This window comes from Silurus aristotelis (genome assembly GCF_946808225.1).
Source record: "Silurus aristotelis genome assembly, chromosome: 8".
Classification (NCBI taxonomy): Eukaryota; Metazoa; Chordata; class Actinopteri; order Siluriformes; family Siluridae; genus Silurus; species Silurus aristotelis.
In genome coordinates, this window is record NC_139581.1 from 4910821 (window position 1) to 4926084 (window position 15264).

At 41.2% G+C, this 15264-nt stretch overlaps 1 protein-coding gene across 1 annotated transcript in view; it reads left to right on the top strand.

Moving 5' to 3' along the window:
* Nucleotides 1-14839, top strand: part of pds5b (PDS5 cohesin associated factor B) — a 40747-nt gene extending 25908 nt beyond the window's left edge. The window contains exons 19-34 of the mRNA XM_083547803.1: nt 10-170; nt 1758-1881; nt 1972-2130; nt 2861-2929; nt 3248-3384; nt 4032-4155; nt 4422-4626; nt 5140-5254; nt 5418-5550; nt 5640-5759; nt 6727-6789; nt 8053-8195; nt 10897-11370; nt 11461-11559; nt 12837-12951; nt 13925-14839. Coding sequence (XP_083403929.1) covers nt 10-170; nt 1758-1881; nt 1972-2130; nt 2861-2929; nt 3248-3384; nt 4032-4155; nt 4422-4626; nt 5140-5254; nt 5418-5550; nt 5640-5759; nt 6727-6789; nt 8053-8195; nt 10897-11370; nt 11461-11559; nt 12837-12951; nt 13925-13960 — 2277 coding nt within the window. The 3' untranslated portion in view covers nt 13961-14839. The remainder of the gene's footprint in view (nt 1-9; nt 171-1757; nt 1882-1971; nt 2131-2860; nt 2930-3247; nt 3385-4031; nt 4156-4421; nt 4627-5139; nt 5255-5417; nt 5551-5639; nt 5760-6726; nt 6790-8052; nt 8196-10896; nt 11371-11460; nt 11560-12836; nt 12952-13924) is intronic.
* The last annotated feature ends 425 nt before the right edge of the window (nt 14840-15264 follow it).

The window sequence follows — 15264 nt, forward strand, 5'->3', positions numbered from 1 at the left end:
TCTTCTCAGGTTTTGTCCTTTACTCACCCCGTGTCCTTCCACTCGGCCGAGACGTTCGAGTCTCTCCTTGGCTGTCTGAAAATGGACGACGAGAAGGTGGCCGAAGCGGCGCTGCAGATCTTCAAAAACACTGGCGGAAAACTGGAGGAGAGTTTCCCACACATCAAATCGTAAGAGTGATGCTTAGACTTGATTTGCATTTAGTGCATAAGTGAATACTACAAGCTCTGTAGGTTCTTCTATTTCTTCTATGAGCACTGTAGGTTCTTCTATGAGCTCTGTAGGTTCTTCTATGAGTTCTGTAGGTTCTTCTATGTGCACTGTAGGTTCTACTGTTTCTTCTATGAGCTCTGTAGGTTCTTCTATGAGCTCTGTAGGTTCTTCTATGAGCTCTGTAGGTTCTTCTATTTCTTCTATGAGCTCTGTAGGTTCTTCTATGAGTTCTGTAGGTTCTTCTATGAGCTCTGTAGGTTCTTCTATGTGCACTGTAGGTTCTTCTATGTGCACTGTAGGTTCTTCTATTTCTTCTATGTGCACTGTAGGTTCTTCTATGAGCTCTGTAGGTTCTTCTATGTGCACTGTAGGTTCTTCTATGTGCACTGTAGGTTCTTCTATTTCTTCTATGAGCTCTGTAGGTTCTTCTATGAGCTCTGTAGGTTCTTCTATGAGCTCTGTAGGTTCTTCTATTTCTTCTATGAGCTCTGTAGGTTCTTCTATGAGTTCTGTAGGTTCTTCTATGAGCTCTGTAGGTTCTTCTATGTGCACTGTAGGTTCTTCTATGTGCACTGTAGGTTCTTCTATTTCTTCTATGTGCACTGTAGGTTCTTCTATGTGCAATGTAGGTTCTTCTATGTGCACTGTAGGTTCTTCTATGTGCACTGTAGGTTCTTCTATGTGCACTGTAGGTTCTTCTGTGAGCTCTGTAGGTTCTTCTATGTGCACTGTAGGTTCTTCTATGAGCTCTGTAGGTTCTTCTATGAGCTCTGTAGGTTCTTCTATGTGCACTGTAGGTTCTTCTATGTGCACTGTAGGTTCTTCTATGTGCACTGTAGGTTCTTCTATGTGCACTGTAGGTTCTTCTATGTGCACTGTAGGTTCTTCTATGAGCTCTGTAGGTTCTTCTATGAGCTCTGTAGGTTCTTCTATGAGCTCTGTAGGTTCTTCTATGAGCTCTGTAGGTTCTTCTATGAGCTCTGTAGGTTCTTCTATGAGCTCTGTAGGTTCTTCTATAAGCTATGTAGGTTCTTCTATTTCTACTATGAGCACTGTAGGTTCTTCTATGAGCTCTGTAGGTTCTTCTATGAGTTCTGTAGGTTCTTCTATGTGCTCTGTAGGTTCTTCTATGTGCACGGTAGGTTCTTCTATGAGCTCTGTAGGTTCTTCTATGAGCTCTGTAGGTTCTTCAATGAGCTCTGTAGGTTCTTCTATGAGCTCTGTAGGTTCTTCTATTTCTACTATGAGCACTGTAGGTTCTTCTATGAGCTCTGTAGGTTTTTCTATGTGCACTGTATGTTCTTCTATGAGCTCTGTAGGCTCTTCTATTTCTACTATTAACACTGTAGGTTCTTCTATTAGCTCTGTAGGTTCTTTTCTGAGCATTGTAGGTGGTTCTTTAATCATAGTAAAATTTTTTTAGGTTCTTCTTTTATTTAGTATTTATTTTCTGCATGTATATTGCTAATCTTTTTTTTTCTGTCTTATCTGTAATGTTTGTGCAGTTTAATCATGTAAATCTTGTTTGCCTTTTGTGTCTCTAGGGTTCTTTTACCGGTGCTTCAACACAAAGCCAAGAAGGGACCTCCTCGCCAGGCCAAGTACGCTATCCGCTGCATCCATGCCATGTTCTCCAACAGAGACACCCACTTCGCACAGATTTTTGAGGTGAACGTTTTACAACAGTATTCAATCTGTTAACTTCTCTGAACATCCACCTCAGCCTCATGCTGACTCTAAGCCTTTCCTCTGTTATAGCCTCTGCACAAAAGTCTGGACACGGAGAACATGGAGCAGCTGATAACTCCTCTTACCACGCTGGGGCACTTGGCCATGCTGGCACCTGAGCAGTTCGCCGGACCTCTTAAATCGCTGGTGGCCAACTTCATCGTGAAAGACCTGCTAATGAACGACAGGGTATATAGAACAGCACGGCATTGCCATGTTTACTGTCAGTGAGTTGCACAGTCAGTGTTCAAAAGCATGAAAATGTCTTTTAGAATTTAGTCTGAAGTGGTGGAGGAACTAAACAAACCATGAAGTAAGGATAAATAAGGTCAAATATGATCATATCATACGGTGTAAGGAACACAGGACTTCATCACTCGTTTCTAAAATTCCATGTTTTATTACATCAATACATTTTTTTGTTTTCATTTATAATTTGGAGCACTTTATTAATCTCAAAAAGAAATGATTTCTTCAGTCTTTTCAGTCTTAATATGGTTCCCCTGGAGCAGATAAGCTTAAGGGCCTTGTTCAAGGGCCCATCAGTGGCAGCTTTGTGGTGTTGAGATGTTGTATGGATTAGAGACAGTGGCATTGAGTAAAAGACAGGAGGTGGAGCTGGAGGTAGCAGAGCTGAAGATGTTGATGTTCATTGGGAGAGATCCCGGTCAATATTTGTGTACATTGATGGTATTATACTTAATATTTAATAAAGTAACTGTCTTGGAGAGCATTAAAGTCTCTTGACGTGGCATTAAAACTCTCTCTTAAAAACAGAAAGAAATGTAATGTACTGAAATGAAAAAAACCTGATCTGAGAAGTACAAAAGTAAATTTTACACTGCATGTTGGCACTTGCTTTTTAATGGGAGATGATTTTTATCAGATTTAATGCATTTTATTTATTTCTATCTCAAAGATTCCTGGCAAGAAAACAACGAGGCTCTGGGTTCCAGATGATGAAGTTTCCACTGAAACACTGACGAAGGTATTTCAGTTTTTCATTATAGCCATATGTACGTATGTACGGTATTGGAGGTGGGTTATATAATATATATATATACTGTGTGTGTGTGTATGTATGTATATATATATATATATATATATATATATATATATATATATATATATATATATATATATATATATATCTTATTGCTATAATGCAAACACAATGTACGCTAATGATTCTTTCTGATGACATTTTTAGGTTCGAGTTTTTTCCATGTTTGCTTTCCCCGGGTCTAAATAAATATCTCTCTGTGTTCTTATCAGATGTGTCTGTCCTGTTCAATCTTCATTTTAGATTCAGGGCATTAAGCTGATGGTAAGGTGGCTGCTCGGGGTGAAGAACAACCAGAGCAAGTCGGGGAACTCGACGCTGAGGATGCTCACTGCCATACTGAACAGCGATGGAGATCTGACGGAACAAGCTAAGATGGGGTGAGTGAGTCCTGAAGCGCCACATACAGGTTTCTCCTTAGGCTTAAGTAAAAATTAATTCATTAGGCGAGCAAAGCGCCGCAGTGAAACATTTCTTTCAGCTGAATAAATGAGACCGATCGAATGACCAGTAGTGGCTAGAACTAGTCGTGTAGTCTGACTCGTTCTTTTCATTCTTTCTACTGAATCCTACAGTAGTAAAATCTCCATGTTCCTTCCAGCTGCTTTATAACAGAAATGCTGACAGAACATTGCCTCAGCGGTTGAGGGTTTAAGGGCTCTTGCTCAAGGACCCAATAGTGGTAGTTTAGGATGCTGTGATTGAACCTCATGACATTCTGATCAACATCTTAGCCACTGAGGTACCATTCAGTATGAGCAGGTTGTTCTTTATGCACTTTATAGCAGTGACGCACACAATATGGACTAAAGTCTGCACATATTCATTCACCACAGGGGTAAAGTCAGATACTGATGGGGTGAAAAACCCGTCCGTAAAAAAGTGTGATGTGTATGTGCGTGTTTTTTTTTTACACAAAAATCCTGTGTGTGTGTGTGTGTGTGTGTGTGTGTGTGTGTGTGTGTGTGTGTGTGTGTGTGTGTGTGTGTGTGTGTGTGTGTGTGTGTGTGTGTGTGTGTACGTACAGGAAGCCGGACATGTCTCGCCTCCGCCTGGCGGCCGGCTGCGCGGTGCTGCGTCTGGCCCAGGAGCCTTGCTACCATGAGATCATCACCCTGGAGCAGTACCAGCTTTGTGCTCTGGTCATCAATGTAAGATTTGCAGCGTTTTTTATTACAGCATTATAGCTCCTGTAAGTCCCCTTTAATAGCCGCCCGGTCTGGTTTAATGACGAGAGACGGAGCAGCGTGAGCTCTGTATCAAAACTATGTGCTGACTCATCGTGTCAGTCCTCCTGCTGGTCTTATGTGTCTTCCTTTGATCGCCTGATTCCACTGATTTCAGTCACGCTAGTGCTTACATCGTATACGTCTTCATTCGTTTGTCAGTCATTGCTCCGTTACGTCTGTGTCCTCAGGACGAGTGTTACCAGGTGCGTCAGGCCTTTGCCCAGAAGCTGCACAAGGGTTTGTGTCGGCTGAGGCTCCCGCTGGAGTACTTGGCAGTGTTCGCTCTGTGCGCCAAAGACCCCGTGAAGGAGCGCAGGGCTTACGCTCGCCAGTGCCTGGTCAAAAACATCAACCTGCGCAGGGAGTACATCAAGCAGCACGCTGCAGTCAGCGGTGAGTCCATGTACACTCCTGTCGTCTCCTTCATGCTGTAGATCAGGGAGAGCTTAGGCCTTTTAATAAGCTCATGTCCTTCTTACCTATATCAGTACCTGACTTTACTAACATCCAAGTTTACTAACATATCTCTCTCTCTCTCTCTCTCTCTCTCTCTCTCTCTCTCTCTCTCTCTCTCTCTCTCTCTCTCTCTCTCTCTCTCTCTCTCTTTCACATTCAATTTCATTCTATTCAACGTGCAAACCAAGACATGTGCATTTGCAATCTACACATAGAATACGGATTAACATGGCAGAGGTAGAGCTGTAACTTCCTGCAGACACAACAGGAAAAGAACGTCTGCTTTTATTTATGAACTAAATAGATAAAAGTGAACTATTTGTACGGTAATGAATTGCATTGAATCGTATATTTTTCCCCGTTGTGTCAAATCAAATAGAAACCGCATCATAACAGGGTAAATCGCAATGTTCACTAACAATAATAAGATCGAACATGTCTCTTTTGTAGATAAGCTGATCTCCTTGCTGCCGGAGTACGTGGTGCCGTACGCCATTCATCTGCTGGCTCACGACCCGGACTACGTCAAAGTACAAGACATAGAGCAGCTCAAAGACATCAAGGAGTGAGTCTGTGTGTGTGTGTGTGTGTGTGTGTGTGTGTGTGTGTGTGATGGGTTTTGACAGATTTCTGTATGCTTTAGAAATGAAGCAAAGCCCGAGAGATCGATTTTTTTTTAGTGGCTTTGGCTTTAATGCTGGAAAAAAATTCTGCTCCTTTATCTTCAGGGCGTTATGGTTTATTTTGGAGATCCTAATGTCAAAAAACGAGAACAACAGCCACGCGTTCATACGGAAAATGGTAGAGAACATCAAACAGACGAAAGACGGCCAGTGTCCAGACGATCCAAAGATAAACGAGGTGAGAGATTTTTCCCCCTCTGAGTGATGTCATCATGTTTAAAAAAAAAAAATTCCTTCATGTTTTCCAAAATTCTCGTCTCCTTTCAGAAACTCTACACGGTGTGCGACGTAGCCATGAACATCGTCATCTCCAAGAGCACCACGTACAGCCTGGAGTCACCGAAAGACCCCGTGCTGCCCGCACGCTACTTCACTCAGCCTGATAAGGTGATGTACCTGCCGGCGATAAACCCAGTACATTCATCATCATGGTTTGTATCACAGCGTTCACTACCGATGCTCGAATCTGATTGGTCAGAAGGTGTTGAGTAATTTTCCGTAACGGGGAATCTGACAGTCGAGCGGTAGTTCTAATCCATTTGGGTTTCCATAGTAACTTGTGTAACTGCTGTTATTGTAAGTGAATACTTGCATTCATGGCCCGTGCCATTGCTGCTGGCTGTAATATGCATTGACAAAGGTCTGTCTGTCTGTCTGTCTGTCTATGCATCTGTCTGTCTGTCTAATTTATCTATACAGTCTGTCTGTCGGTGTTATCTGTCTCTGTCCATTCATGTATTTGTCTATCTGTCTGTCTATACATCTATCTATGCATCTGTCTGTCTAATCTTTCTATCCTGTCTGTCTGTCTGTCTGTCTGTCTGTCTGTCTGTCTGTCTGTCTGTCTGTCTGTCTGTCTATGCATCTGTCTGTCTGTCTAATTTATCTATACAGTCTGTCTGTCGGTGTTATCTGTCTCTGTCCATTCATGTATTTGTCTATCTGTCTGTCTATACATCTATCTATGCATCTGTCTGTCTAATCTTTCTATCCTGTCTGTCTGTCTGTCTGTCTGTCTGTCTGTCTGTCTGTCTGTCTGTCTGTCTGTCTGTCTGTCTGTCTGTCTGTCTATCTATCTATCTATCTATCTATCTATCTATCTATCTATCTATCTAGCCATTCATTTATTTATTCGTCTGTCTGTCTATCCATCTATTCATTTAATAATCTGTCTGTCTGTCCATCCGTCCATCAGTGATGACGTGAATCATGGACTTTTTACAAAATGTAATCTAAGGATAATTTCTCAATAAAAAACTGTTCATGTTGGCAGACTGCTGTAGAATAAGAGGAATTAAAATGTTTTCTTCACACGCAATAAACCTCCTTTTCTTCCCCTCTTTCGTTCTCACAGAATTTCAGCAACACCAAAAATTATCTTCCTCCTGAGATGAAGTCATTTTTTACCCCGGGAAAGGTACTACATCATTCTTTTTTATTATTAATTTAAGTCGTTAAAGTGGACGTTTGGGGATTGTTTTTCATTTTCAGTCAGTTGGCCAGCTTGTTCATTATATGAAAATAATAGGACCATAATAGTCAACAGTATTGAATTTGAGCAGCATGTCGTTCAATGTCGATTGTGATTTACAGAGAGGGGGAAAAAGAGAAACTGAAAAAACGACGGGGGGGAGAAAATATTGTGCACGTCTACATCATCAATTCATAAACAATTTGAGAGCTGAACAAGAACGATTGTACTGGAATAAAGAGAGAATACACAATAAGAGAAAAAGACAATGAGAACAATACAGCTTTTGAAAAAAATAGCGGATCTAAGCCAGGGCGGGGGGGTGGGGTGGGGGCGCATTATTTGATATCTAGATCGTTTTCTCGTTGCTAAACTGTTTCTTGAGGGCGTTCTCTCAGCACCACTGCTGAGATGTATCACAACGCTACTGAGAGCGAGGCGCATCCTGAGAAAAGCGTTTTCTCCCCCCGTTCCTTCATTTTTGTATTCAGAATTGTGTCTTTTGTTGTTTACCTGTCCAGAGTTTAGCGGGTGGTGCGTCAGTAAAGATGCTCCGTGGGGAAACACGGTGCTCCGTGTGTAGTTAAATTGACTAAACAAATTTTAAAAAATTTTGTATTCGAGTTACTCGAGGAATCGTTTCAGCCCTAGTCATTTTATTTCCATTGAGTCGAATTGAAATCGGATCCCACTGCATTGTAATAGGGGTGAATCGCATCGCATCGGTAGCATCTTCATATTTATCGAAACTGTGCATCGAAATGGGGATCACATCAGCCTCAGTTATGGAGATGCACCTCACTACTGCCAGAGATGCCCTCAGACTCCTGTTTTTTTTTATTAGTAGGAGTAAAATCCAGTGTGGTATTCTGCTGTTGTACCCTATTCTTCTGACTCGTACTTGAGTCTCTTGTACCATTTTCATCTGATTTGAAGTAATTTTTCAGCCACAGAACTGCTGCTTAGTCAGTTCTTTTTGTCCACAGACTGCTGAGTAAAGATCAGATGTTTCATTCCAACTAAGATGTCACTCAGATGTTTTTTTGTTATGCGTTATGCTACTCGTACTATACACGATTGACTGATGACAACTGAATAAATGTGCAAGTGTTCCTAAAAAGGTGTATGCGAGTGTATATTTAAAGTCTGAATGGATGAAAGCAGTACTTTGTGCAGTAAAACGTTCCTCCCTGCTCCTCTCATTTCCAGCCCAAATCGGCGAACGTACTCGGAGCCGTGAACAAACCGCTATCGGCTACAGGCAAGCTGCAGACCAAACTTTCACGCATGGAGACCATCAGCAACGCCAGCAGCAACTCTAATCCCAGCTCTCCTGGTCGCAGCAAAGGAAGGTAGTAAACCTGAGTGTGTGTAAACATTCCGCAATTACATTTATATATAATGTCTAATTACTTATATCTCATTCACATCTGCAGGTTTTTTTTTTTACTCAAGGGCCCTTCAGGACCGCAGTCCAACATTTTAAACACCGAATTAGCACGTCTCATGATATAATCATGTCTGATTGTGTATTTGACCTTTTAACAGGTTCTTACGATCATGTGTATCGATATGCACTGGATTTATCATCTGTATTGGGGTTGTAGGCAGAGTCGGAAGTGAAATTTGACTGAAAGACAGGAACCAATAGGAACGTAGTATGTTGAAATATGTTCCTTCAAACACCGAAGGAAATGACTGAAAATCTATTGCTGTCGATGAGCAAATGTGTAGAGTGTAAGGGTGAACATGTACAGACCATATCCAGTGGGTACACACACAAGCAGAAGTTAATTAATCGAGCCAAACAAGCAACATTTAATAAATAGTAATGTCCCGTTTATAAACGGGCGGCATCCCAAAAATGCTATTTTATGTTTACGGTACTTTACTGTATTAACATTTTACTTCATTTTATAATTAATAATTCAATTTTCAGTATTGAAAAACTCCATAAATCTTATACAGATTATACAGATTGTATAAAAATGTACACCATCGTTAGCTTGCAGAATAATAGCAGACCGAAACCATTAAACTGATCAAATAAAGCAAGGGTAAAACCAGTGGATCCCAATATATATGATGCAGACCTCTATATGATAAGCTGATTGTGTGTTCATTATGTGTCAGACTACAGATACTGTAGTTCTTCTCCAAACTGTTGCCACAGTGGTGGAAAGATATTAGGCATTCGGATGCCTGTATGTTTCCACACGGACGGTTGTAATTGCCGGATGTGTGCATCATGGTGGATTTTGGTGCTTTATCTGATTATATAAAATCTCGAATGCCTTATGTATGTGTTCACTTTGTTAGACCTAACAGACCCAAACCTGTTTCTGCAGTTCGACAGTTATGATTTTCATTATTAGGTCCAGAACGTGCTGTTGGTCACTCGAGATCTTAGTGTGCAACCCATGTAAAGCATCTTCATGTAGCTGGATTTGGGCACAAAAGGTTTTTCGGTCTCCTGCTATAGAGCTGCTATTGAAAAAGAATTTGAAGGCTGACTGCACCCCAGTCCTTCTCACCTATAAACGCACATAATGAGCTCATGCTTTAAAGTTAAATTGCATCATTTGGCACTTTATTGCAGATCACGGGGTCACAAATTAATTTATGATTTGTTCTCTTGTCCCAGACCCCCGGATTATAGATTTTCTTCCTTTTCTGAGCCGTACAGATGGTACGCAACCTTCCTAAAAGCAAAAAAAAAAAAAAAGTGAAGTGAAAAGACGCATGTATCTGTGAGGTCTTGGCACGGGTGAAAAGGTGTGAGCTGAAATACATTTGCATCACAAGACAGGAGTGATTACAGCTTCCCCACATCCTGCTGGCATCGACACACCACTTCAACTGGGAAAGCAGGAGACGCTCGGAGATGCTCTGAGACGCTGGGAGACGGAGGACCTCTTCAGCGAACCCATCGAATGCAGCACAATGGGAATTCGTTCCCGTCCTCAGACGGCTGTAATCAAGCGAGCCGGCTGTGTTTTAATCAGAGACTAGCGCATACTTAACAGTTTGAGAGACGGCTGAATATCAAGTGTCTGTTTAAATCTTTTTCTTTAATCAGCACTACAGATTTAAATGATAATGGACACATTTTTTTTTTCCAGATATAAAGTACTGTACAGATTTTCTTACGAGTTTATTGCATGCTTTTACAATGAATGCAGAGAAGAACGGCGAATAAAATTGGATATTTTAGATGATACGCAACCTTCCGCTTACAATTATCTAATTTATACACATCGAGCATTTGAGGGTTTAAGGGGCCTCGCCCAAGGGCCCAGAAGTGGTGGCTTGTTGGTGCTGGGATTTGAACTCATGACATTTCCGTTAAAAGTCGAGCGTCTAAAACACTGATCTCCCACCTTCTTGAACATTCCAAAGCCTGAGGCAGCCTGGTCCTGCTGCGATTAGAACTCATGACCTTCTGATCAGAAGTCCAACACTTTAAACACCTTTTTTGAACATCCAATTCTACATTCAGTCGCCATTTGCTGTTATTATTATTATTATTATTATTTGTGGTGGAACCACATACGGCTGGAAAAGTCAGGTGCCCGGGTGTCCCAATACTTTTGTCCATATCGTGTATATGTTACGCTTACAACCTAATGCTTGATAAAAGACCTAATGCTTGATGAAAGGAATGTGTGTAGAGTTTGACCTTTCAGGAGTGTTCTTAGCTCAAGGGGGTTATGAAGGTAATGATAATTATAGGTGAATATTAATCAGAGATGTATTAGTCTAATCAACCTTCATATTGTCCTGAATAAGGATCTCGCATTTCATGGAGACCCCATGATCGCTCTCATTTGTTGTCCTTAATATATAGGTTCCAAAACATGTAATACGTAAATGTCAAAAATAATAATGATGATCACTAGAAAATAAATATTTCAGCTGCTTGCACTGTGAGATAATACGGTTTGAAACAAAGACTAAATATGCAACAAGTATAAAACATAAGTTTTTGGAGTGATGCTGCTGATCTTCTAATTAATTCTGAATTTCCCATCTCTTTTTGTTTTTTTGTCTCAGAATGGACTCTGCTGACATGGACCACAGTGAGAACGAGGACATCTCCATGAAGAGCCCGTCCGAGTCAGACAAACCCACCAGGGGGCGCAAACGAGGCACCGTGGCCGGCCAGGAGGACAAGGCCCCGGAGTCGAAAGCAAAACGCGGGCGCAAAAAAGCAGCCAACACCAGCACTGAGGACGCTGAGGAGCAGTGGACAGAGGACAGCAGCATTGTCGACATGACCATGGAGACCGAGGACGAGCAGAACAGCCCGCCCAAAAGGGGGCGCCGGGGAAGACCTCCCAAATCCGCCTTGGCTAAGGAAGAGGCCGTCGTGACCAAAGGAAGGAGGGGACGCAGGAAGCCCGTGCCGCCGCCGGACGAGGACAACGACGACGAGCAGGAGGCGGAGGAGGAAGACGAGGATGAAGATCGAGTCAGCGAAAATATGGAAGAAGTTAAACCTAAAGGCAGACGAGGACGCAAACCGAGGTCAGATTTCTCACAAATAATCTCTAAAGCTTACTCTATATCTCTATCGCCGACACGTCCTAACTAAGCGTACTCGTGATTCTTTCCCAGGGCGGAAGTGTCCGAGGTCACCAGCGATTCGGTGGAGTCCACGCCACAGAAGAGAAGAGGACGACCTCCTAAATCTCAAACGGCAGCTAAAAAAACAGGGTGCGCAACAAATAAACATTTATAGTCTCATTTCCACATCAGAAAATCGAGCAAATGCATAAAAGCACATTATTATGGGGTTTTATAAGAGTAAGTCTGATTTTACCCATTGCTAGTTTGGATCCTAATTCCCGATAATCGATTAATCACCCGATAGTTATTAAAATGGATTCTGAATAAAAAGAAGTTAAATGAATGAAGTTAAATAAACTGAAGTTAATAAATGCTTATAAGGAATGTTCATTGTTTGTTCGTTAGTTTCAACATTTACGAATACTTTTTTTTAAAATTAAGTTCATTTTCATTTCATCAGTTAACTTTAGTTAATGCAGTATGAACCAAGATGAACGAGGTACAGCACGTAGTCTCGCGTGTCAAAACAAACCGCACCATGACAGCAGGCCTTCTTAACAGACACAACCCGGAAAAACTATCGGTATGGATATATTTGCAGATAGTTTCAGCAAAACAGTCAAAATCGATCGGTCAAACCCCCCCCCCCCCCCCCCTTCTTTTTTTTTCTTTTTTTTTCATGTCCAACAACTCTTGAAATGAGACACTCTATGGACAAAAATTTGTGGACATCTTACTATAAGATTGTGATTTTGAACATCCCATTTCACATTTAGTCTCCATTTGCTCTTATAATGAGCTCCACTCTTCTGGGAAGATGTTCCACTGGATTTTGTGGAGCTTTCTTGAGCCACAAGGGTGATAAGTGTAAAGTCAGTTATTGATGTAGGTGAGGTGAGGAGGCAGTCAGTGTTTGGGGGTGCAATCATCCTCTTCAATAAGATTGAAGTTAAAGCTCTATAGAAGGCCTCTCACGATCTTTGACTCAAAATGTAAAGCGTATCTTCATGCAGCTGGCTTTGTGCAAAGGAGCATTAAGATGCTGGAACAGGTTTGGGTCTCCTACTTCATTCGGAGGGAAAATTTCATGCTACGGGATTCAAAGCAGTCATATATGATTGTGGTAACAGTTTTTCTTTTCTTCTCTTCACGATTGTGAAGATCCAGGGAAGTTGTGAGAAAAGGTTAATGTTCAGAAGGTTGGGGGGTTCAAGTCCCAGTATCACCAAGCCCTCTGCTTCCTAACATCACTGGGACAGGAAAGTGATGTGATGAGTATAAAGCACCTTCACTGTATATCACTGGAAACCTCAGGTGTCCCAATACATTTGTCCATAGACTGTATGTGAATGTTGAAGTTACCAATTTATGGATTCGTGTATATATATATTTATATATAAAAACCCGCTCACTTCATGTTCCAGAGGTGGAAGAACTCGGGCAGCTGTGAGCCAAGAGGACGAGTCTGAGGAAGAGATGGAGACGTCACAGCCTAGTGACGAGGAGGCCGAAGAGGAGTCGCAGGATTCCTCACCTAAAGTAAACCACTAGGCTGAAAACTAGAATGATTGTCATTATATACTCATTTTGGTGTTTGCGCATCTAAAGCTAAGTACTAATCTAAATTTGCAGAGTTGTGTTACAATATCTTGAGTCGAGACGTGGCCTGGACTACCCAGGAGTCAGGAGAATGTTGATCGGATAATTTAACAAATTACAGAACATAATTTAGCAGAAAAGAGCAAATCACAGTACCGTAATGTGTGAACTTTACAGTATAAATGTATGCGGTCGCACAGAGTCGGATGAAGAGTGGTAAGGAGGACACCTGTAGCTTTAGAGACTAATCAGTATGCTCCGTTTCAGTGTCCGGCGATGCTGACAAAATAAAAGGAGAGAGACGAGGACTAAAATTGAAACGCGTACATCCTGGCAGCGTTCCAAAGTATCGTTCCACATATATGCTGCTACGTTTGCCAGAAGCGTAAATTTTTTAATAAAGCAGGCATCTGCTAAATGCCATAAAAATCATTACAATTGTATTGTATAATTGTAAATCGTTACAATTGTATCATATCGCCGTCATCGTAAAAATCTGGGGGGGAAAAACATTAATCGAACGAACGTAATTTGGGGATTAACCTAGGAATTCCGTGGGGTCGTAAAAAGTCTTTTTAAAATTCTTTTTCAAAATCTACATTTTAGGCCTTAAAGTTTTCAATTCGTTGTTTAGTATAATGCCCTGTCTTATGACAACAAACAAGACTAACATGCAACAGCCAATCAGATTTGTGTTATCCTGGATTGTACCACAGACGTAAAATGGAAGTGTAAGTTTAGCGATACTCTGCTTGAAAAAAAAAAATTTAGGACAGAATTTAGGGCTCTATTAAGTCGAGTCGCTATCGACGTATTTGTGTGTTTTTAATGTCGTAATAGAAACGATCCTGACGGTGTCGAGGAGTGTGCGGAGGTGCTCAGTGCTTATCGTGTTGTCTTGTGATGTGTCCAGGTGCGACGGAAGGCCGGAAGACGAGAGCGGAGATGAGTGAACCTGACGTTCCAGCGTTCCGACAGATTCATCGTGGCAGCGCTTTTAAAAAGCCCTGGAACATGTCAGAGGGATTTTTTTTTCTTTTGAGCAGTTAGACTTTTTCGGAGTCGTGCGTCCGCTTCAGCTGTATTTTGCTCGTCTTTTCTGCCGCAAGCAAGCTTTCGTCGCCTCGTCGCTCCCACGCGACTCACGCTTCATTTCTCATTGTTACATGTGAAAATTCAACACACACAAAAATACACACAAACACAAGTGTAAATAGTCTTTGTTCTGTTGCCCCCTCTGGCGCTGAAATCCCCTTTTACTTTAGGGAACCTGTATAGCTCTTACCCATCCGGATTTTAAGATGTTGCATCGGCTGAATTTTTTCAAGTATTAAAGAAAAAAAGCGTTTTTTTTTTTTTTTTTTTTTTTGTTTTTGTTTGTTTGTTTTAGCAGTACTGTATCTGTCCTGTGTGTTTTCTGTATCTTTTTTTTTTATGTTTGTCATTTTACTCTTTCCCTTTTTACCCTTCGTCCTTTGTGTAACTCTCGTGTGCATATTATTGTGGATGTGCAAATGTGCCTCTGCAGAAAAAAGAAAAAAAAAAAGAACGAACGAACGAAACACTGGTCTGACGAGGAAAAAAAAAAAATCACGTATTTGTAAACTTTTCCTGTCCAGTATTTGGGTTTTTTTTGTTTTGTTTTTTTTAGCAGTGTTTAGATGGAAGAAAGAAAAAAAAAAAAAAAAAAGGGAAGAATGGAACAAAAGCAACCCGTTTTAATATTAGCTGTGTGTTTTGGGGGGGAGGGGGGAGGTAGAGGTTGGGAACCACAAAACGCACCCATTTTTTCAGTCTGCTGAACCAATAAAATATTCTGTTTAAATAATTCGACTTGACTTACTGAGCTGTCATAACGTGAACGGCACGTGCCGCGTTTCCATCGCTTTTTGTTCGCTTTTTGAACGATTGCTAAAAACAGTGTTTAATATTCGACTTGTTTACGGAAATCGGATTCTTGTCTGAGATTACAAAAACTGGTTGTATTTATAAACACCCATAAGGACTTGTTGAATTTCTATCAATGAACACAATGGAAAGTAAATGAACAGAAGAAAAAACCCGAATCAAATCAATATTTGGTGTGAACACGCAAAACCGCATCAATTGTTCTAGCTACGCTTGCACATAGTTTATGAAGGAACTAAGCAGGTAGGTTTTTCCAAATATTTTGTGTAGTTCCTCAAACCATCATGTCTCTCCTCGTGTCTCTCATTTCCACTCGAGCCTGATGACTATCTACAAGTGTTTAAT